The sequence below is a fragment of the Maylandia zebra genome, linkage group LG11 (assembly GCF_041146795.1).
Source record: "Maylandia zebra isolate NMK-2024a linkage group LG11, Mzebra_GT3a, whole genome shotgun sequence".
Lineage (NCBI taxonomy): Eukaryota > Metazoa > Chordata > Actinopteri > Cichliformes > Cichlidae > Maylandia > Maylandia zebra.
The window spans coordinates 2,475,428-2,497,966 of record NC_135177.1 but is presented as its reverse complement, the minus strand read 5'-3'; the positions used below and the strand labels follow the sequence as shown (position 1 = coordinate 2,497,966).

Here is a 22,539-nt window from a genome sequence, read left to right as displayed (position 1 = left end):
ACCTAAAGTTATTTAAGACTCGTTTGTTTCGGTTTTTGGAGCGACGTCATTCACACGCCCTACCAGTTGGTGGCGCTAATGCACCGTTTTGTTTGTCAATCGCTAACAAACATCAAGAAGACGAAGAAGGTAAAGCAGAAGAACGTTAGGACGGTGGCTCAGTAGCCCGTGAATGTGTATTTGTTAGTGCATAATCCCATTCCTCTTTAGTTAGTTAGTACTGTTAGCGTGGAAGTGGGTTGGTGGGTTAGTGAGTGGGCTGAGAACAGCAGCAGAAACGGGCTCGTTGCTGGTTTAGCTCGAGCCTAACGAGCTAAACATTACTTGTTAGCTTGTAGCCCAGTCGGTGAACGTAGGCAGCGTACAAACTCCAGCTGAAGGTAAGGCTTACAGCGGCCAGCCGTGTGCAGACGGAGGCGCTTTTCTGAATGCAGCTGTTGTAGCGTTGAGCTCATGTTGGCTGTTTTTCCCACAGCATGGCGCTCAAGTCCGGCGAGGAGCGTCTGAAGGAGATGGAGGCTGAGATGGCGCTGTGAGTACGAAGCATCCTCACTGCACACACCGCAGAGCTGTACCAGCACCTCTCCGATTACGTCGCAGGTTTTTCATGTGACTGTTTGCATGTCGACGCGAGGATGCACGAGTGTGTTCCTCTGGCCTTTCTGTGTTAGCAAGGTGCTTCACTGAGACAGTATTCAGTCAAAACACTTCACTTTAAATGTCACAATAACAACATTAAACTAGTGCTGTGGTGCCCATTTGCCTAACAAGCAACAGATCCCAGTTTGAAGAGACACAGATGCGTGCAGCGTGCAGGTAACCGCTCAGGCAGCTGTGCAGGAAAATCCCAGCTGACATCAGCATCCAGCCACATTCAAACTCGGTGAAATCTCCAGTTTTCCTCATTCCGGTGTTTGCTTTGAACATCAGCAGTCATCTTGATAGTCTCGACAAAACTAAATGTATTGAGTAGATAATTGTATTAAAAAGCAGGTGAACACTTGTACCTAACAAAACGGTACTTGCACTTAGAGCTGCTGCCCTTTCTCTTTACTAGTTTATCTGTGAGCCACAGATTACTCCCTTTGCTCTTCACTGTCACGCAGGATGTTTCCTGACTTCTATTCCAGTTTATTTCCACAGCTTTGTGTAGATGCAGTCAGGGAAACATTATTTGAACCCCAGCTGATTTTGTAAGTTTGCTCACTAACAAAGAAATGATCAGAGTATAATTTTAGTGTCGGTTTATTTGAACAGTGAGAGACAACAATAATCTAAACAATGCATTTCAAAAAAGTTACAAATAAATTAGTATTTTGATGAATAAAATAAATATTTGATCCCCTGTCAATCAGCAAGATTTCTGCCTCCCAGGTGTATTTTATGCAGGTAACGAGCTGACATTAGGAGCCTTCTCGGCTCGTTACCTGCATAAAAGAGAGCCGTCCAGAGACGCAATCAGTCTGTCCAGATTCCAAACTCTGCACCATGGCTAAGACCAAAACGTTTCCAAGGATGTCAGGGTGAAGATTGTGGACACTCAAGGAATAGGAGTAGGCTACAGGACCATCACCGAGCAGCTGCGAGCATAGCATCCTGCTCGCAGGGTCTCTCTGCTCAGGAAAGCCGCCGTACAGGCCTGTTTGAAGTTTGGCACTGAGCGTCTCAATCTCAGAGGACGATTGGGCGAAAGTGTTGTGGTCAGATGAGACCGAAATTGAGTGTTTGGAGGAGGAAAAAATGTCAAAAATGAAATCTAATACAAACATCACTCTGCTTCTCTAGCTTTGAGCAGGAGGTTCTCGGTGGGCCAGTACCAGTATCAGGAAGTCCACCTGTCATGGAGGCAGTACCTGTAGCTCTGGCTGTCCCAACAGTTCCAGTGGTGCGACCCATTATAGGAACCAACACCTACAGACAGGTTTGTGTGTTATAAAAGGATTGGTCTCGATGTGATTAATAACAACAGCACCCTCTCTCGCTCACACACTCCGTGGTCTTTCTCAGGTCCAGCAGACATTAGAAGCCAGAGCTGCAACTTTTGTTGGACCTCCACCACAAGCCTTTGTGGGACCAGGTAAAGACAAATGCTCACATGGCAAGAGTGTCACCATCCAGTAAAACTCTTCCTCACCTGGAAGCACGCTGACAGTTAGATCTGCTGCTCGTGGTTCGGTCCGGCTGCTTGCGTTTGTGTTTCAAAATATTTGGATGGAAACCAAAGCTGATGAAAGCTGTAGCTGGAATGGATAACGATATCAGCTGTTTCCTCAAAAAAAGTACTGGAGCACTGTAACCAAAATAATTTCCCCGAGGGATCAATAAAGTATTCTGATTGTTTTTGATGCATGTTGTGGTGCTAAGATTCATTTATGACTGACCAAAGTTTAGAGGCTTAAGCAGTATTTCAGATGCCGCCACGCTGCGCTCACTCCTGCTCTCTCTGTGTCAGTTCCTCCAGTACGACCTCCTCCTCCCATGATGAGACCGGCTTTTGTTCCACATATTCTGCAAAGACCAGGTAATTTTTGAAGACTTGGTGTTTTTGCCTTGTGGGTGTGTCTGAACATTACATGTAGCATATAGTGTATGAAATCTGCCTTATTTGGAGCAAACAACATGCAGACTTGATGGTCCGTGTTTCAGGACAGGGTGTTGATACAGCACAGGCTGATCACTCAAACTCCAGCTGAAGACGGAGTTTAAAGGAATCTGCTGAAAACACTCTAAGACACAAACCAGTCAGATGGGTTTGCAGAGTGTTGCGAAGCATTGAAATGGTTTCATAAACCAGTGTAGATGAAGTTTGTCCCAGCTGAACATGGATTGTGGGTTGGACTCTGTGTTGTCAGGTGGTCCGAGGCTACAGATGATGCGTGGTCCTCCAGTAGCACCTCCTTTGCCACGACCTCCTCCACCTCCACCCATGATGCTCCCTCCTTCCCTGCAGGGCCCAATGCCTCAGGGACCATCTCAGCCCATGGCTGCTCCACCTCAGGTTCACAAACACGAGTCTGTGTGCAGACTGCTTCATGTCTTACTGAGATCATGTAAAATGGACGAGCGCCACCTCGAACCCTCTCGTCCAAATTTGTCTCTTTCAGGTTGGTGATATGGTTTCGATGGTGTCAGGCCCATCTACGCGACAAGTAGCCCCACTTCCTGTCAAACCAACACCGTCAATCATCCAGGCAGCACCAACTGTGTACGTTGCTCCTCCTGCCCATGTTGGACTAAAAAGAAATGAAGTTCACGCTCAGAGACAGGCCCGAATGGTATTTTGATCCGTGCATGACGCACACATTTGTTTTACGCTGGATTCTTTCAGATGTACAGAACTTGTAGTTTCTGAGGCCTTGTGATCTGGGTGTTGCAGGAAGAACTGGCAGCGCGGGTGGCCGAGCAGCAGGCTGCAGTGATGGCTGCAGGTCTGCTCAGCAAGAAGGAGAGCGAGGACAGCGGCACGGTGATTGGACCTAGTATGCCGGAGCCTGAACCCCCCCAAACTGAGGTGGATTTCTGCAAAACACTTTGCTCTTTACTTTGTAACGAGGAGCGAGAGCCCGTAAATATTTAGACTGTGAAGCCATGTAGCAGGCGACGTGCTGGCAGTAACACTGCACGTGCCGCCGTTTCAGGGGTTATATGCATTTTTAAAATACTGGTGAATGGAAAACTTCTACGTTTAGTGCTGTGGGCGTAGAATTATAAATATTATTCTACAGCTAATTGCCTTCAACATCTAACATCGTGACCCAACCAATATGTGGGGACATTTATGAGTTTGCACATTTACAAATGAGATATTTATTTATATGAAATAATGTGTAAATCAGTATCTGTCACAGATTTGGGAATTTCTTTTGTTTAAGTTTACATTTTAGTGTTTTAGGTGCTGTTACAAATGATAAACAATTAACATAGAATGGTAAACAATATAAAACAATGTTTATAAGGTAAGTATTTAAAATCAAAATGCATACAGAGTACATTTCAATGAAAATATTTTGAATATTACAGAAGTAGAAGTCAAATATTTGCTAATTATCAAAGCAAAACAAATGTTCAAAACACCTGGATACAAGCTGTTCTTTAACAGGACCATGCTTTGCTGTTAGCGATAACGCTAGCTACCCACATAGCACAGCATTAGTTTGTTGTTATGGCCCTCTGGAGCTGCCGCTGCATTAACAGTGATGACTGAGTGCTCGTCTCAGACTGGATAGTGTGGAAAAGTAAATGTCTTCTTTTTAATAATTGTATTCAAAAAGGTAAACTTTCATATATTATTAAATGTAAAGTAAAATATTTAACGATTTTTTTTATTTTTGTTGACTGTGGTTCATCAGCAGCATATCAGATTATTAGAATATATCATCTTTAATGCTGCTGACTGTTGTCCAGATGATGCTTGACAACAGCAGTTTCTACCCAAAGTTAAACTGTGTGTGTGTGTGTGTGTGTGTGTCAGCATGTGGAAACTACTACTGAAGACAAAAAAAGGGCAAAATCGGAGAAGGTGAAGAAGTGTATCCGCACAGCTGCAGGGACGACCTGGGAGGACCAGAGTCTGCTGGAATGGGAATCAGGTGCAGCTCCACCAACTTCACTAACAGTAATAACAGAACAGAGACAGCTCAGTGTCATTGTTGGTTTTTTCAGTTGAGTGATGTTCTTCCATCAGTTGAATGCAGCTAAAGTAAATGCATTTAAAAAAAGGTGTGTTTCAGTAGCCATGGTGATTTTAGTTTTTCATGTGTAACATCAGCAGAATTGTCTCCATGTTGCAGATGACTTCCGTATTTTCTGTGGTGATCTTGGTAACGAGGTTAATGATGACATACTGGCCAGAGCCTTCAGCAGATACCCATCTTTCCTCAAAGCTAAGGTCGGGTCATTTGTCTGTTCGTCTTTCTTTTTTCTTCTTCTCCTAACAAAAAGACGATAACTGAGTTAAAAATGAATGACACGCTTTTAAAATAAGATTAAAATGTTATGGATAGATGAGATCAAATTAGAACAATTTGTGTAGAACATGACGAATATGGAAATGATTCAGTCAGAAGTAATCCTGTGTGGGCGGTGACCTCTGACATTTAGTTGTATGTTTCATGAGAAATAAGCAGCAAAGTGCTTGGAAGGAAGAGACGAGCGGAGACGCCTCAGGTGAAGGAAAACGAGAAGCTCTGTAAACTGTGGAGCTACTCTGACCAGTAAAAACACAAACAACTGAGTAAGCTTCAGATTTCATCAACTACATTTAGTCGACTAAAACTACATAAATGTACGTTTCTAAATTATGATTGAAGCTAAATTAGATTTTAGTCAAGACACTCAAATGAAATCATATGCTGTCAAATTCAGTTGGATAGGATATCAATTCCCTGAACATTTAACACATACGCTGTAGGTAAACAATGTCTTCCATCTGGATTTATTAATATCTGGTAACAGATGAAAGCAGAGTTGGAGACTCCTCAGCTTCAAGCTGTAAACGGTTCATGTCGTCCTCCATGAAAGAGCCTTTATGGCAGCTTATATTAAAGGAACGCTGTTCAAGAGGCAGTAAAAACCTTCATGTTTGTTGTTTGTGCCTCAAATGTAACAAAAACCTGAACTCAAGGTTTTCTCAGGGGAAACCACTGATCTGGCAACCAGTGGATTTTCAGGGCAGGTGCACTGGTTTGACCTCTGACTGGGATTCTGCGAGGAGTTTGCAGAACCCCAAAATATTTTACTGTCATCTGCAACAAACTCCTGCTGTTGGTGCAAGGAGTGGCTGCACCTGCTCGCTCGGAGTATGCTGTTTCCTCCCACAGCCCAAAGGCATGTTATTTAATTAGCAAATATTAGGGTGCGTTGGGTATAAAGTACTGTTAAAAATACAACTTCTCTGTGGAAGTGTCTCGTGTCACCAGTTGGTGGGTAACATGAAGTCATTACTAGGGCTGGGCCATATCATACCGTTCACGGTAATACCGGTATAATGTTGGGCAACGATAAGAAAATGAAATATGGCGATAGAATATGGGTAAAACGCGCAGTGCCTTTGTTTTCATACGCACATGGCGGAAAAAGCATGGTGGCGAATGAGGTCGAAAGCGGATCGTTGAATGAATCCATGAACCAGAACTGGTTTGTAAAAATGCTGCAGCTTCACTGGTGTGGAACTGGTTTAGCTTTCGTCCGTCAGATACACAACAAAGCACTATTTTTGGTAGCGCATGCTAGCGGGCCGTCGTTATTACCGCGTTGTTTGGAAAATACGGCGCACTTAAAATCAATCCTTTGATTTTTCTGAAAATCGACAGAGCCCCTTATAACCCCGTGTGCCTTATGTATGAACTCTGGTTGTGTTTACTGACCTCGAAACCATTTTATGTGCACGGCGCTCGAAAGTCTGTCAGATGTTTCAGTACGACTTTGCTGAGCTACGAAGCCGCACCGCTTGATGGATTGTCGGAGCCTTTTGGTTAAACTGTCAGACAGGAACTTGCATTTGCACTGTTACATTTTTATATAACTTTAATGCACAAACAGCTGCTTGTTTCAGTGAAAATACATTGATGGGTTTTTTTGCACTAATAAAGTTGAGTTGTAAAGTATTTTGTGTCAATTATATCGTCACTTATATCGTTATCACAAATTTTCAAATGTATATCGTGATAAGTATTTTGGGTCACATCGCCCTGCTCTAATCATTACTGTGTGTCAGCAGGTGGTCAGGGACAAACGGACTGGAAAAACCAAAGGCTACGGTTTTGTGAGCTTCAAGGATCCAAATGACTACGTGAGAGCCATGAGAGAGATGAACGGTGAGTCTCACACAGGCTCCCGCTACAGCTGTTGTTACAGGGCATTTGGTACCATCCTGGCACTCTTACACTTCTTTCCCTCTGTTTGTCCAGGGAAGTACGTTGGTAGCCGTCCCATCAAACTGAGGAAGAGCATGTGGAAGGACCGCAACATTGAAGTGGTTCGCAAGAAACACAAAGAGAAGAAGAAACTGGGCCTCAGATAGTTTCCAGTTTGTGTGTGGCCTCAAGGCCAGACTGTGAGATCATGACCCGGTCCATGGACTCATAACTTTTTGTTTTCCTTCTAAAATAAAACCAATATTTTTAAGATGTTTGTTTTACGTGATGTGCTTACATTGTATCTCTACTGACTGCCATTGTGATCAGTTTATTTTGGACGAGGCAGTGGTTCCGTCTCCCTTTGGCTTGGAAAATTATTGGAGGGACTTTACAATAATGATTTGGTGCAATATACAATTGAACTGGAAGCCATGAGAGAAGGCTCTGCAGACAACAACTCAAGAGCTAAAGAGGGAAAGATCCTCATGACAATTCAGGGCTGACGAAATAAAGAAAATCACTTTATAACCGCAGAAACACAGGCCTACGTCTGAATGTTTTTATTAATAACATTGGCTCAATGAAAAGGCCTCAGCATGTGACATGGTTAACTGTCAGCATCTACAGGGAGAAGTAAAAGCTGTTACTTACTGTCATGGCAGGAATTTAAAGGCTGGATGCACACGCTGATTTTTGAGGGAAGAGCTTTATGACGGCGCTGCAGTAACAACTCGACTGGTGTATGTGCAGGTTACATCAGCTTATCTTTATCAGCAATTACATTCAAAATAAATGCAATGAAACAAAAACAAAGATCTTAAACTGCAAATCGTGGCAAGTTGGCCATTTAAAGTGAAACGTTCTCATATCTGTGTCGCCACAGACCATCCAATAAAAACAATGGGAACAAAGGCTGCACAACCTGAAGCAGCTGCGCGGTGACATTCAGCCGTGTTAACACAATCTTGAGTTACACAGGCAAAAATATAAAGTTTCAGATGCATCTTAGATTCAAACCGCTGCAGCTGACATCAGTGAGCGCACTTTTTCCAAACAACGTCAGATATGTCTGGATGATTCAAGGCATTACAGGTGGTAGAAGATTCAAGCCCACATGAATCCCATGATTCATAGCAACCAGCTTCATCATACTACAGTTCCCAACAACTCCTCCACAGCTGTCCGTCCACTGAAGATGACATCATTCACTGACACACCATCGTAACAGGAACCAGTCAAGGACAGGGCTAGGTTATTGTTCTTTATGAAGCCACGCATGGACTCTGGGAAGTAGACAAAATAGCATTAAACGATTTGTCATCACACTTTGTTGATGTTTAATATTTAAACGGATTCATACTCACCAACTCTCTGAAAGTGTCCTTCATAGTACTGAGGTATGCAGTCCTGTTGAAAAGATGATCAAATATAATTTATCTCTGTTAAAGTAACTCAAAGTGCAGTATTGGTATCTCTCAACCAGAGGCCTGGGAGGGTCCTGTGCAGGATCTCAGCAGTTCCTAAGACTGCGCTCTTATGCACACAGATCTGGGATGTTGTTCCCCGGATCTGCTGGAGCCACTCGCCTAGCTTGGGGGTCACCGCACCGAGTGCTCCGATTACCACTGGGACCACTATTACCTTCACCCTCCACATCTTCTCCAGCTCTTCTCTCAGTCCTTGGTACTTCTTGAGGTTTTTGTGTTCATTTTCCCTGATGTTGCTACCATTCGGTATAGCTACATCTACCACAGCTGACAGAACCTCTATGCTATGAACCCATACGCAAAGGTTCAAAGACTATCCAGCACATATTAGCAGGACATCCCAGTTATGCTGCAAACAGCTGATTGCAGTTCTTGCTGCCAATGGTGGCACAAACAGTCATTAGTTTTCAGGTGGAATGACTTCCTCCAGTCAAAGGCAGGAATGTTTGGATGGCCTTTTTCTATTAATAAATGAAATCGTTATTTCAAAACTGCAGTTTGTATCTGTTCGTCTGAAACATGTTTACATGACGATATGCAAAAAAGTTATTGTCCTTCAGAAATAGGAAGAGATCCCGCCATGATGACATCCGACTGAGAGATCATCTGACTCCTCGTGTGGCACAGTCGTGTGTGTGTGTGTGTGTGTGTGTGTGTGTGTGTGTGTGTGTGTGTGTGTGTGTGTGTGTGTGTGTGTTATATAATATGTGGGGTCATACCCTGTGCAGAATCACTCGACTCCAGCTGGGTGCCGCAGTGACTCCGAGGTGGCAGCGCACCGCCTCAGTGGCTCTTGATAAGAGACGCTCCGCTGTTGCAGCTTCTGGAACCCCAAACTCCTCCTCGAACCAAGCCCCGCCCATCATTACCTAGGAAACATGATGAAAAGATATGACAGATAATCACATGTGAAATGAGTGGAAGTGTTGTTGTCATTATAAAAGCTGAGTTCTTCAAATACTATGAAGATATGCTTCAGTGCTTCCTGTAGTACCCCCCCCCCCATTAGCACAGGATACTCCAAAGCAGTACATGAACAGCGACAGTTCATGTAAATTCATATTCTCATTCTAAGTTAACGAATCCAGTCAATCTTCCACGTTCCTTAGATCACCATGAGCTGGATGAGAACCTGCACAGTTATACTTGTAAACAGGTGATCAGGCATCCAGTCCAAGTGTTTCTGGGAAAGATACTGAACACCAGATTATCTCTGATGCATCCATCAGAGCAGTGTTTCCCAACCACTGTGCCATGGAAGACTATCTGGCTCCACCTGATTAGTACTGTAAGCAATCAGTGTGAGTAACAGTTACATTTTATTCCACTAGAGGGCAGCACAACCACCTGCTCTAAATGTGCTGCCAACTGCCAGTAAAACAGAAGAAGACGAAGAAGAAATGACATAATAGTCATGCTGTGAGACGTAATAGCAACAGATAAATGTCTGAAAAGAAAAAGTAGTGTAACAAGAAAAGACGACCATGATCACAAATCAGTATGAGCCACAGTGAAGATGCTGGCAGGCAACAAATCTTCCACAAGGCTGCATCGACCAACTGTTACACACAGAAACACACTGTGAGTGACGCAAGGTGTTGTTCGTCTGTACCGTCAGTCTAGTAGTCTGTCCATCTGGTCTGTTGTGCTGAGGGAAGGGAACAGAGTCATAGACCACCCCGAGCAACCCTCGGTCCTCCGATGACGGGACGAGGTGACCAAAACCCTGCCAACACACACACACGGACGCACACAGGTTTGAATAAGCTTGTGTGCAGTCTGTCTGATGCTCTTTTCTCCAGGAATCAGAAAAGAAGTCAGTGTTTGCACTGGAGGCTTCAGTGGCTCACAGAATGAAAGCGATGCTTCAATATAGTTTGTTTTTACAACAGTGAAAATCTTCTTGTATCTGGTAATCTCAAAATTCAAAGAAGTGTTTTTTGTGCTCTCCTGTATTCTCACCATTACAGGCAAGATGGAGCCGTCATACTCCAGATTGACCACAGCTACTGTTACTGAGGAGATGTCCTGCAGCTGCTGGGTAAGAGGTTGGCAGGAGCGGGGCAGCACTGAAGAAAGAGCTGTGAACAGAGAAACAAGGGCTCGAAAAAGGAAACTTTTAATGTCATCCTTCAAATGATCCAGAACACTTGGTGTCACACAGGCAGGTTTTCGAAATGGGGTCGCCGTCGTCTTACTGGAGAACTTGAATGCTTACATGTTCATAAAATCGACCAGCAGTTGGAAACCATCCTGCCATTTAGTGCTAACTCAGCGGGTTCAGCTGCGACTGATGGCCTGAGAAACAGTGCGTCATTACCAACGTGTCATGATGTAAAACCAGCGAGCTCAACCATCAAAGCTGAGAGGAAGCATTCTTGTGCGTTTGAATTCAAAGGAGATGATGTTCAAATGGATGTGATGATAAATCTGAGTGAGACTAAGTGAAGTGTATCATATGTGACAGGATTTCTACACTAAGAATGAAACAAGAAGAAAATGTCATGAAGTTACTTTGAAGTTTAAAGCTTAGCTCTGACCCACGCGAACGGTGCGGCTGGATGTTGGGCAACAACAGTGATTGGGTGTCCAGAAAGAGACGCCAACGTTTATAACAAGCACCGCCCAGCACTGTGGACGTGTGAGTGGATTTGTGAATTTTCCATGTTAGCGTAGAAATTCAGGAGGATTTGGATTTCGTCTGTTTGTGTCTACAAAACTACTTCCAAGCGCTCGACTCCTCGCCGACAGACTACATCCACATAGATGTGGCGTGTCCTCTTCTTCTACCTCCCAGAGGTCAGAACAAAGTCCGCATTAGTTCACAGCAAGCTCGTTAAATAAGTATGATTTCAATCATGTCACTGGTTGCTTCTGTGATTCTTACCATTTGATTCAGCTTTTGATCTTTTTAAAATGCTTTAATAAGATATTTGCATTCAAAAGGTCTAAATTGTGGACATTCCCTTTTAACCCTTTGTAAAACAAAGCTAACAATGAGTATTGAACTACATTTGTATAAATAGCTCTTACAGGTCACTTCAGTCTCCAGTTAACAGACCCTAGTGGGTCAGCTTCCCGAGCCACTAAACTAAACCTAGTCGTACTGCAAGAGCAGCGATCTACAGCGGCGCTGTCGCTGACGTTTCTGCGAGGCTGCTCGGGACCCCGGTTGTGGTCAAAGCGAGCGGGGTAGACACCTGGAGGAGAGCGGCAGTCTGAACTGGTCGAGTTCCCTCACCCGTCGGCTGCACCTAAGTTTTGCAGCGGCTACTGAGGAAGAACCGAAGAGCAGAAATAGGACTTTTTAAGCTGACGGCCAATCTAGACTTCCTGTGTCGGAGTGCTGGTCCCACAGAGCAACAATTTCAAGAGCACCTACACGTAGGAAATGATTTTACCCACTGTACAGTCACAAGCTGTGGGTAGTGAGAGAAAGGATGATGTTACACAAAGCAGTGGAAATCCCTTACAGCTGTTCAGGGAAGCTCAGAGTGAAGCTGCTGTTGCACCATCAGTGCTTTACAATCATACTTGCCTTTAGCAGGCAGTGCAGAGATGATGTGGTCGGCTGATAGGACTCCATCCTCCAAACGGACCTGCAGACACACGCAGACAGACACACGCAGACAGACACACGCAGACAGACACACGCAGACAGACACACGCAGACAGACACACGCAGACAGACACACGCAGACAGACACACGCAGACAGACACACGCAGACAGACACACGCAGACAGACACACGCAGACAGACACACGCAGACAGACACGTAGACACAGTTAACTTGTGTAGACCAAATAACAACATTACTACCCTGATGTTCAACCTGCTGGTGATGCAGAGATAAGAAGAGATTGATCTGAGCTCCCTTACAAAACCTCATGGCAGCACAGTCCAAGTTTACATCCTTCTTTCTTACGGTCGTTACTTCCTCGTGCTAGCAGGCGAGGGAATCAGAACATTACACATTCAGGAAATGTGAAACCTTGCAAGAAGCAAACAAACTGCCATCCCCGACACTACCATGTCTGATATGATGGTACCAACATAACACACCACTGCAAACCACCTAAGGTTTAGTTAAACGTCTTTAACCTCCGCACTAACCTGCCAACCAGAGGCTGAAGGATCAATCTGCTTAACAACAGCCTCTTTGTGAAGTTGCACTCTCCCACTCTGTTGTAGGTTCTCTGCAATGGCTTCTGGAAACGACTGCATGCCCCTCTTCAACGACCACTGTGCCCACGACTCCTTCTTAGATCTTTTAGCCAGAGGGCCGCGGGTAATCACCTGAGCCTCACCTGCAGGTTTCAAACATACAACCTTAGTCCTGCAATAAAGACAGCACACTTCACTGGTAGCACAGAGGAAAGTGAGACAGCCTGAAAACGCTGAATCCAAACAAATGATGACAGCACACAACAACCATCTGTTAGCATCAATGCAGGCAGAAAAATAGCCACGAAGAGCCAGCGTGTAGAACCAGAGCTCAAATCAATTATTTGATTTTATGAGGCTAAACACAGACGTTTAATCCTGACAAACACGTCAGAAAGTCCTGGGAGTGATTTTAAGATCAACTGGAAGTGCAGTGCAGGTAAATGGTTGCACGTACTGGGAAACTGTCAGAAATGGTCAGAGTGGAAGTGTTGGAGTGTACCTGAGCCCAGCAGCATTCCCAGGACGATGGAACCTCTGTGCTGCTCTGCGTTGTAGAGGACAGGAAAACAAGAGCGCACACTCAACTTCCTGCAGTCCCCAGCAAATACACCCCGACACAAGCTGTCCACAGCTATGTCTGCTAACTACACACACACACACACACACACACACACACACACACACACACACATTACCTGTTTAGTTAAGTGAATCTTATGTAATTACTGTTAGAGACTAGCTTCACGTCTTCCTTACTAAATACACTCGTGTTTCCAAATGATAATCCTCGCTGCATCATGAGTGTGTCACCTCCCTCATAAGGAATGAGATAAACAGCTGTCAGGTATCTACACCTGCTCATTCAGACTTTGGTTCAGTCTGAGTTTTTGCCGGCCTCCTGGTCACGCGTCAGCTCTTTGCTTCAGAACCTTTAGATCTGCCTACAGGGGTCACTGGGTTGAATGTTCAAGCAGCTCTAATCTGAATAACGACTGGGGTGCATGATCAGGCAAGCACACGGGAGTTTCCACTTTAACTGAACGGCTGCTGCGGTTTTGTTTCTTTTAGTAAGGAGTTTTTTTGTGGGCCTTTGCAAAAGCAAAAGTGCAACTGAAAAACATTTGTCTGGGTTTGATAACATGTAAGTATATTGCTGATGAAAGGAGTCTTATTGAAGTTATTAAATCAGCGAAGTTTTTCCAGACTGAACATTTTGAGACTGACATCAGGTCACTTTTGTTTGGGTTTCTTGTTGCTATATTTAATAATAATAATAATAACTAGAAAGCGAAAATTTCTGAAGAAATTTTAAGTGTGCCTATGCCGCCGCTAATCAGTATAGTTTGCCATTCAAACGGCTACAGAGAGCAAAACTCACCGGAGCAGCCATTCTCCACCATGAACTATGGTAAAACCAAACACCGCTCGCGCCTCACAGATGACAGCTTACAGTTTTGTGTAAAGATGAGGTGACTTCGTACAGCCCCAATTTGTAGACGCTGTGCGCAGAGGTTCATAAGCAGACCTGACAATGTTTGCATGAACACACTTTGAAGCATTACGTTATGGACCACTTTTCACACATAGTTGCTGTACCCACACAGCCGGCTGTAGCTTTTCATCTCATAGCCCGACACATACACAAAAAAAAAAAAAAAAAAAAAAAAAGCAGAGAGAGCACAGACTTTACACCTGAGAGGCGTGATTGCAGATGCCGCTGAGGTGGGTCCACCTCCCCTGCAGCGGCACTGCAGACCACGCCCTGCCACACACATCAAACACGTAAAATAAATATTTATGCACTTTTCATTCACTTTTTGTTTTTTGTTATTTTTACACAGTGTTCTGAATGATTAACAATGGTCTACAGCCAATCTTGTGTATTATTATACAAACTTTGGTTGTAAGATTCAGATAACTATTTAATAAAAGCTAAATATTTTATATGAGAGTAAGAAAGAAAAGTATATCTTTGTCTCATACTCTCATCAGACAATACATGAACCTCTCAATAAACAAAATATTTGCTCGGCTTAAATGACAAACCGCTATTTTACACAGTGGAACACTTATTTTTAAACAAAACCAATGCAGTTCGCCACTGACAGTGCTTACCTTTGCACATCACAGTAAACACTGAACCAAGATGGCGCCCACGCGAACGAGAAATCTGAACTACGGTGTCCTGCAGAGGACAAATGGTCAAAATTGCTAAAATTTACAACATATATGCAGCTCAACAGCGACACCTTGTGACTTATTCCAGTCACTACCTTACATATACATAACGTCTTACCTGACATTCAGTTCACCGGACACTCATACTGAATCACCAGCCCATATAAATGAAAAATAACACGACAGCGTGAGCGGGCCTGGGTGTCAGCCAGCCCAGCCTGGGTGTCAGCCAGCCCGACCTGGGTGGCAGCCAAGCCGCGCTAGCCAGCTAGCCGGCTAGCTGCCATGCGGCGGTGAAACGTGAGCGTGAGCCGGCCTGGGTATCAGTCAGCCCGGCCTAGGTGTCAGCCAAGCCGCCCTAGCCAGCTAGCTGCCATGCGGCGCTAGCAGTAACATCGTGAGAGATATGGGACTTCTTGATAAAATATGGGACTTCTTGATAAAACGAGCAGATATTTGAAGTTTACACCCCTACATTCTCGCCTGAAAATAGGGGAGGCTGTCATAAAGTTCAACATCAGTAACTTAGCGCGCACAGCTGTATAGAAACTCCGTCGTGCTAGCTAGCACACAGTACAGTTATTGTAACTGTCAGCACAACGAAAATAAACTACACCTAAACTCGGTTTATATCTGACCCAAATAGAGTGCAGTTAATAACGTCTTACCTGAAATTCAGTTCACCAGCCGCCTGCTTCTCCTGCATTGGGTTTCCCTTATCCACGATTGAGCTCCGCGTTAGCCACCACCGGTCGATCGGTGTTTCTTTCCCCGCATACGAGGGGAAGAGACATATACCGGTGGCTAACGCGGAGCTAGCTAGCCACCGGTATGTGAACAACTCAGTTATTTTTTCCACATCGACCAGCATCATCGGCCCATATAAACGAAAAATAAGTCCAGCTAAGACAAAGACTGTTTGCGGAGCGATCGGGGGTGAAAGGAGTTAGAGACGCCTCACTGAAAGCCAAGCCTGGGTGCTTTTGAGCGAAGCGGCGCTAGCTAGCCGAGCTAGCTAGCCGGCTAGCCGGCCGGCCGAACTAGCTAGCCGGCTAGCAGCAACATCGTGAGAAATCTGTTGCTAATATGGGATGTTTTGACAAAACGAGCAGATATTTGACGTTTACACACCTACATTCTCACCTGAAAACCGGTCGATCGGCGGCCGCCTCGCATGTTTCTTTCCCCACATATGAGGGGAAAGAGACACATACCGGTGGCTAGCTAGCTCCGCGTTAGCCACTACCAAACAACTCAGTTAGTTTTTCCTCATCGACCAGCATCATCGGCCCATATAAACGAAAAATAAGTCCAGCTAAGACAAAGACTGTTTGCGGAGCTATCGGGGATGAAAGGAGTTAGAGACGCCTCACTGAAAGCCAAGCCTGGGTGCTTTTGAGTGAAGCGGCGCAACATCATGAAAAATCTGTTGCCAATATGGGATGTTTTGACAAAACGAGCAGATATTTGACGTTTACACACCCACATTCTCACCTGAAAATATCTTAAAAGTTTACTTTGTGACCTAGAAACACAAATAAGAGGAATATATTAAACCAAGTGGCAGCCGCCATTGTTTGACTGGTAGAGGCGTGCTTTGAATTGTGGGATATGCAGTTTTCCACCAAGCATACACCCTTGCCGTTACCGTAACTATTCAATGCTTCGTGCAACCTTAAGAATTCCAATGGTTCCTGAAAGCACCGACGCTGTGCGCGCCGTTGATATTGTCGTCATTATGGTAATCCAAATACGGGGACATACCACTAGAGTGAGCCAACACACCACAAATTAAGTGAGTGAGCAAACACACCACAAAGTAAGTTAAGTTTCACTTTCGTTCGTTCCCATTCATTCCAATGGGCAAAAACTTGCATTAAAATATTCATATTTAAAAAACTATAGAAGTAATAAACACCAAAAGGCATAGCAACTCATTCCTGATCCAGCCGCACAAAATGATATAACATATATGAAGCTTGTGTCAAAACTGTGGGATGAGTTACGGTCCAAAATTTCAGGCGGAAAAAGAATAATAATAATAATAATAAATCCGAGCAATAGTAATAAGTGTGCCTTCGCATAGGCACACTTAATAAATCCGAGCAATAGTAATAAGTGTGCCTTCGCATAGGCACACTTAATAAATCCGAGCAATAGTAATAAGTGTGCCTTCGCATAGGCACACTTAATAATAAATCCGAGCAATAGTAATAAGTGTGCCTTCGCATAGGCACACTTAATAATGGATTGCATTTATATAGCGCTTTTCGAGAACCTCAAAGTGCTTTACAACACCACTATTCATTGTCTCTCACATTCACACACTGGTGGAGGCAGCTACAGTTGTAGCCACAGCTGCCCTGGGACAGACTGACAGAAGCCAGGCTGCCATATCGCGCCATCGGCCCCTCTGGCCAACACCAGTAGGCAAGTCGGGTAAAGTGTCTTGCCCAAGGACACAACGACCAGGACAGAGAGCCCAGGGATCGAACCGGCGACCTTCCGGTTACAGATGCGATTCCCAACCCCCTGAGCCACGGTCGCCCCCGTTAGCTGGTGTTAGGTCAGTAACTTGCTTTCAATGATGCTGTTTGATTTGTGGCTCCTGTTGCATCTCTGTTTTTGCCATGTTACCACAGGTTTATTGAAGCGACTGTGTGTGGGGCTTGTTTACTGACACAAAGTTCTGCTCACCTCCTTTCCTAGCCTCCTCGAAACGAACGAATGGACTGACTCGTCGTCGTTCTTGGTTTTATTCACCAGGATCTCAGCAGCGACGCTCAGCAGCAGCGGCTGAGAGAACGGTGGGACTGTCCGCACAATCCCACTGAAGGAAAAATGCACAAGGAGACGGAGAGGAAGACGGAAAGTTACAGGTTACGCTTCGTGATTTCATTTGAAATATATGTATATTTAAACAGCCGGTCGACATTCAGCAGCACATAATGCAAAATCAATGTTTGGTTGATTCAAATGTTTGTAAACACTCACCTGATTCCTGACGGCATCTTGTGCAGCTGACCATTAACATACAGGTATCTGTTTCTGGAGGCAACGTGGCTGTAGCTGACCGGCAGGATCTCCTCTCCAAGACCCAAATCATCCACCTGCACACACACACACACACACACACACACACACACACACACACACGCACACACACACACAGACACACGCACACACACACACACGCACACACACACGTCCAGGTTTCAGTCTGTCGTGGTCAGTTCAGCTCTTATCAACAGTTGCTGTGATTTGGTCTCAGTGTTGCTGTTATGATATGAACTCACCATATTGAGCGTGTTGGAGCCCACCGCCCCTGCAGGTCGAATCCCTCTGGGTCCATGTTCAAACACTGCTCCATCTGATCTCCGAGTGGACCACAGCCAACCTCCAAAACGACTGCTTGCCTCTAGAAGGATGACCTGTTTGGATATTTAGGTTTAAATCCTCTCAAGATGTGCGCAGCAAAGGCCAAGAAATGAAAGACAAGTGAAACGGAGGTAAGAGGCACAACATTTCATATAAACATCTTAGTGACCTTCCTGAATCTTCATTTGCATATCTCATGTTTTAGATGTTCCTGGAGGACATAAAGCCCTGCACCTGCACAGGAAGTCCTTTAATCACTACATCCTTTCACACTGGACGCAGCCCTGAAACCCACTCGTGTCTACAGGTTTCGCCGCACATTAAGTTTCCTGCTGCGCCGAGGAAAGAGCATCACAAGCACAGATGTGGAGCGTGATATACTCGTGCATCGACCACGGTGCGTGGCGATGCACTTTCCCGCGACCAATAGAAGCAAAGCCTGCAGAACATGAACGTTCTGCACACGTCCAAGTTTGGTCAACTTTTCCACATACAGGGACCTCCAGAGTCCTTTCAACGGCTCCGTGGACCTCGGGGGACTATTGTGGAAACGACACACTCTTCACTAGTCGGGACAGTTTCAGAGCTTTAGTGCTGATGAATGAGTGATACATGTTTTATTAAACATTTGGATATAAAACGACACAGACCCTTGTAGTGGATACAACGAGGGACACAATTTTTTGAAATGAAGGAGCATCTCGTACACGCAGAGCAGCCGCAGAGCAGCCGCAGAGCAGCCGCAGAGCAGCGCGCTCAGCGCAACACAAAGTTGGGTCATTCGCTCTAGCTAGCAGTGAGGTCAGCGCACTGATGTGAAACAGCCTTCTTATATAAAGTGTCCTGAGATAAGTGTTAAATAAAAGTGAACAGAACTGAGCACACAGGACTTCCTGCCCGTCTTAGCAGAGGACATTTTACCAATGGAATTCCTAACCACATCTCGAGGTTTCACTTCCTGGTTTGATGAGGGTTAGAAAAATGAGGGGTAGGGTTTCAAATCCAACTCTGGACTAAACAGGGAGCCAGTAAAAGAAGCTAGTGTGGGGGAAACACCACCTGCCTTTGTTCCTGTACTTACACTGCAGCACGTGGGATCCGCTGACTCCCTTTCAAGCACGCTTTTCAAACAGCGCGACAATAATGAACTTCAACCAGTAACAAGCAGGTTTTCAGCTCACTGTCACAGGGTGTTTCTAACATCTGCCAGATGTAATAAGGGTGCTCGAGAAACTTGCTTCATACATGGAGGGTTTTTGTTCCCAGCTTTTTTCTCCTAATCAAACAAAGCATGTGTTACCTTGGTAACCTGGGGGCTCTTGCACAGGTAGTAGGATGCAGCCAAACCCCCAATCCCTCCTCCAAGGACAGCGACTGTTCTCATTGGCCAACTGCAAACACAAATGAAATCAAGAAGAGTGAATAGAGTGAATATGCTCGTCCGGTTTTTGGACACACGTTTGTTTTGGGGTTTTTACGCCACCATGGTGAACGTGAAATGAAGAACCGAACTTAAAGGTTTAACATTAGAATGACTGGATTAACCATCCATCTCCAGACCTCTTAACTCTGCTCTGTTGTGAGATTCTGAGGGGAAGTGAAACACCTGCTCATGTGAGCTAACAATCCTATATGTTTAATTCAATATTAGAGACTAAAGCTGAACCTCTGCTTCATGGCAAACAGACTGTAGGATAGACAAGCTGTGAAACATACTGATGGACCTGAGCTGGGGTGGAAATTAGGACCCACCACTGGCCAAATGTGGGTAAATTTATGAAGTGGCGTGTAAATTTAAAACAACGCACAAGCCACCGTGTCAGGTTTAAATTAAGTTACGGTGTTCATACTGTGTTACATCAGTGTGTGCAGGTACACATGTATGATACACTGTAAGAAAAAATGTACTGTACAGAAATGTAACAGAGTTAATTAATTAGTTAGTTGGGCGATCGTTGCTCAAGAGTTGGGAGGTTGCCTTGTAATCGGAAGGTTGCCGGTTCGAGCCCCGGCTCTGACAGTCTCGGTCGTTGTGTCCTTGGGCAAGACACTTCACCCGTTGCCTACTGGTGGTGGTCAGAGGGCCCGGTGGCGCCAGTGTCCGGCAGCCTCGCCTCTGTCAGTGCGCCCCAGGGTGGCTGTGGCTACAATGTAGCTGCCATCACCAGTGTGTGAGTGTGTGGATGTGTAAAGCGCTTTGGGGTCCTTAGGGCGCTAGATAAATACAGGCCATTTAAGAATAAATGATACAATTCATAAGGTTTGGTTGTTCTGGCCAAATGTTACACACAGAAACTAGCGGCTGGTAAAATGTTTGGAAGATTTTTATTTCCAGCCCCGACCTGAGTGTAGCTGATAGCCGATAGCTGGTAAAGATATAGCCGACAGTTGGTTTATCAGGCCTCTCACTCTGTCACCCTCCACCCTGTCAGTCTGTCAGCAGTCTGTCCAACCGCCCACCTTCACACAAAGAGCCCTGCAGCCTGGCAGGAGGCTTTTTGTGTAGTTGATACTTAAAAGAGCAGAAATAAAGGAAAGAATTCCAATTTTCTGTCCTTGGTGTGTCGCCTTTATCCTCAGTGGATCAGTGAGCTGTCATTTGTGAGATGTGGTGAAGCCAGCCGCCTCTTATCTGACGCGTAAATGTAAGCTTCGGGCACGCGCCTCTCCTTCAGTGATGATCAGACTCACACACGCGTATGCGCGTGCACACGTTGCAGAGTCTGATTGCATCATATTCATATAAAATCATCCTTAACAGTTGACGTGAAACTTTCAGCACATTTTCTCTCATCAGTTTCATCTCAAACTGCTTTAAAAACTGTAAACAATGTGATGTCATGATGTGACGTCATGTTAACATTTTATTAAAACTCATCTGAATTTTTTTAATCATGTTTCAGCACAGATGTGAGCATAACTGCCCTTTGGTTTTTTTAATATTGCAGCTGACAGACATGAACCCAGATGTTACCGGACCAGAGGAACGACGTGCAGAAAGTTCCACAGCAGGCGCGTTTCTACACCGTGTTGAGCAATCAAAGCGCTTCACGTAACTTGTGCAGTCACACCAGCACAGGTGGCTTAGCTAACTAACATCTGCACACATCCCGTGGATGCATCGGAGACGAACACGGGTCAGTATCTCGCATGCAGACTAGGCTCGAACCAGTTCTGCCACCTGAGCTACAGCCACCCACGCGCAATGTGTGCGTGCGCGAGTCTACAGACGCTGCCGCACAGCCTAGTGTAGACGCGCAAGAAGGTTTACGCGCCGCGTAAACATGTCAGCAGAACTGTGGCACGCTGCTGACATTTCCAAACAACCCGACGACAGGTCACAGTGGAAAGTGTGAACGAGCGTACTTTGGCAGGTGGACGATGCCCAACACCATCCCCGTGAAACAAACACGCGGGCTGTTACAGAGTCTGCGCCAACAGCGGGCAGAGCCGCTTCACGGTCAGCGTCCTGCTGCCGAGCTCGGGCTTACCTGTAGACGAGGCACGGCAACGAGTCCGCGCTCCGCAGCCTCCACTCACGACCACAATAACGCTTCCGACTTGTTCTTGATTTTAGATTTTTATTGGCAGCTGGCAAACAGCTGAATGGTGCATTACCGCCACCAACTGGTGTGGAGTGTGGTCTGGGTCTCAAATCCAAACAGCTTCCCCTCTCTTTAAAACTGAAATAAGGCCTGATGACCTTTGATCACAAAGGTCCTATTTGATGTTTATGTTACTGAGCATGTTTCCTCCTCTCCACAGTAGTCACACTCCCCGTATTATGTTTCCCCATCATGAGTAGTGTAGTGGTCAAACCAGTATGTCCAAATCTCATTCTTGATACGACCACCTCCTCTCTCCTACTCCGTCCTGTGGCTCCCATCCTCCTTTGAATTCTACACAGCCATCGTCTCTTCCTTTCTTCCTCCCACTGTCTTTGCCATCTTTTCCTCACCTCTTGCCTGACCATACTCTTTATCTCTGCCTGGCCAAAGCTAACAGCCATGTCAACCACCCCATGTTTTGTGCCCTTACTTATTTCCTGAGTCCACAGTGCGCCGGAATCCATAAACACACCTGTAAGTTGCATCATGTGTGCTCTGAAACGTGTTTGCTGAATCTCTGCTCCACCGTCTGAGTGACTGTAGACGGACCAACGATGAGCTTGAATCTGAACGAATGACTGCATGTAATGGGCTCATGCCTGCTACCCACTGAAAGCTTACAGTATTGTGAGCATTTCTCCGGTGTATACTGAAAGTCCATCATTAATCCTTTTGCCTATTTCAACCGTAAACTCCGGGACCACAGCTACACCAGTTTGACCAGCTGTGTTTGTATATATTTGAACATAATTATAAACTGGTCAATAAAATTCTTCTTTTCCAATAATGTGAAATCTACTGTGGCATCAGGAAGTATCCATGGAGGTGTAGCTGGTAACGGCCCTCTTTGACTGATGTCTAA

At 45.2% G+C, this 22,539-nt stretch overlaps 2 protein-coding genes across 4 annotated transcripts; one reads left to right on the top strand and one right to left on the bottom strand.

Moving 5' to 3' along the window:
- The first annotated feature begins 59 nt into the window (after positions 1 to 59).
- On the top strand, positions 60 to 7,125 carry rbm42 (RNA binding motif protein 42). Of its 2 annotated transcripts, none has more exons than XM_076889681.1 (12): positions 60 to 129; positions 476 to 532; positions 1,786 to 1,921; positions 2,008 to 2,077; positions 2,453 to 2,521; positions 2,853 to 2,998; positions 3,105 to 3,275; positions 3,377 to 3,511; positions 4,472 to 4,589; positions 4,791 to 4,888; positions 6,719 to 6,815; positions 6,909 to 7,125. In XM_076889681.1, the coding sequence occupies exons 2-12, from the start codon at positions 477 to 479 to the stop codon at positions 7,019 to 7,021; spliced, it is 1,209 nt and encodes a 402-aa protein (XP_076745796.1). In that variant the 5' UTR covers positions 60 to 129; position 476; the 3' UTR covers positions 7,022 to 7,125. The 2 variants fall into 2 exon arrangements, with proteins under 2 accessions (XP_076745796.1, XP_004571369.2); XM_004571312.5 differs by having other exon boundaries at positions 80 to 380.
- Positions 4,826 to 21,687, bottom strand: ppox (protoporphyrinogen oxidase). 2 transcript variants are annotated; one of them, XM_024804168.2, is made up of 13 exons: positions 21,561 to 21,687; positions 19,370 to 19,460; positions 17,988 to 18,122; positions 17,686 to 17,801; positions 17,389 to 17,521; positions 13,013 to 13,157; positions 12,460 to 12,653; positions 11,883 to 11,943; positions 10,307 to 10,425; positions 9,957 to 10,070; positions 9,064 to 9,213; positions 8,222 to 8,264; positions 7,403 to 8,140 (listed from the first exon to the last, which is right to left on the bottom strand). In XM_024804168.2, exons 2-13 carry the CDS (start codon positions 19,451 to 19,453, stop codon positions 8,004 to 8,006), a joined length of 1,431 nt encoding a protein of 476 aa, XP_024659936.1. In that variant the 5' UTR covers positions 19,454 to 19,460; positions 21,561 to 21,687; the 3' UTR covers positions 7,403 to 8,003. The 2 variants fall into 2 exon arrangements, with proteins under 2 accessions (XP_024659937.1, XP_024659936.1); XM_024804169.2 differs by lacking the exons at positions 7,403 to 8,140; positions 8,222 to 8,264 and adding an exon at positions 4,826 to 4,930.
- Positions 21,688 to 22,539: the final 852 nt, after the last annotated feature.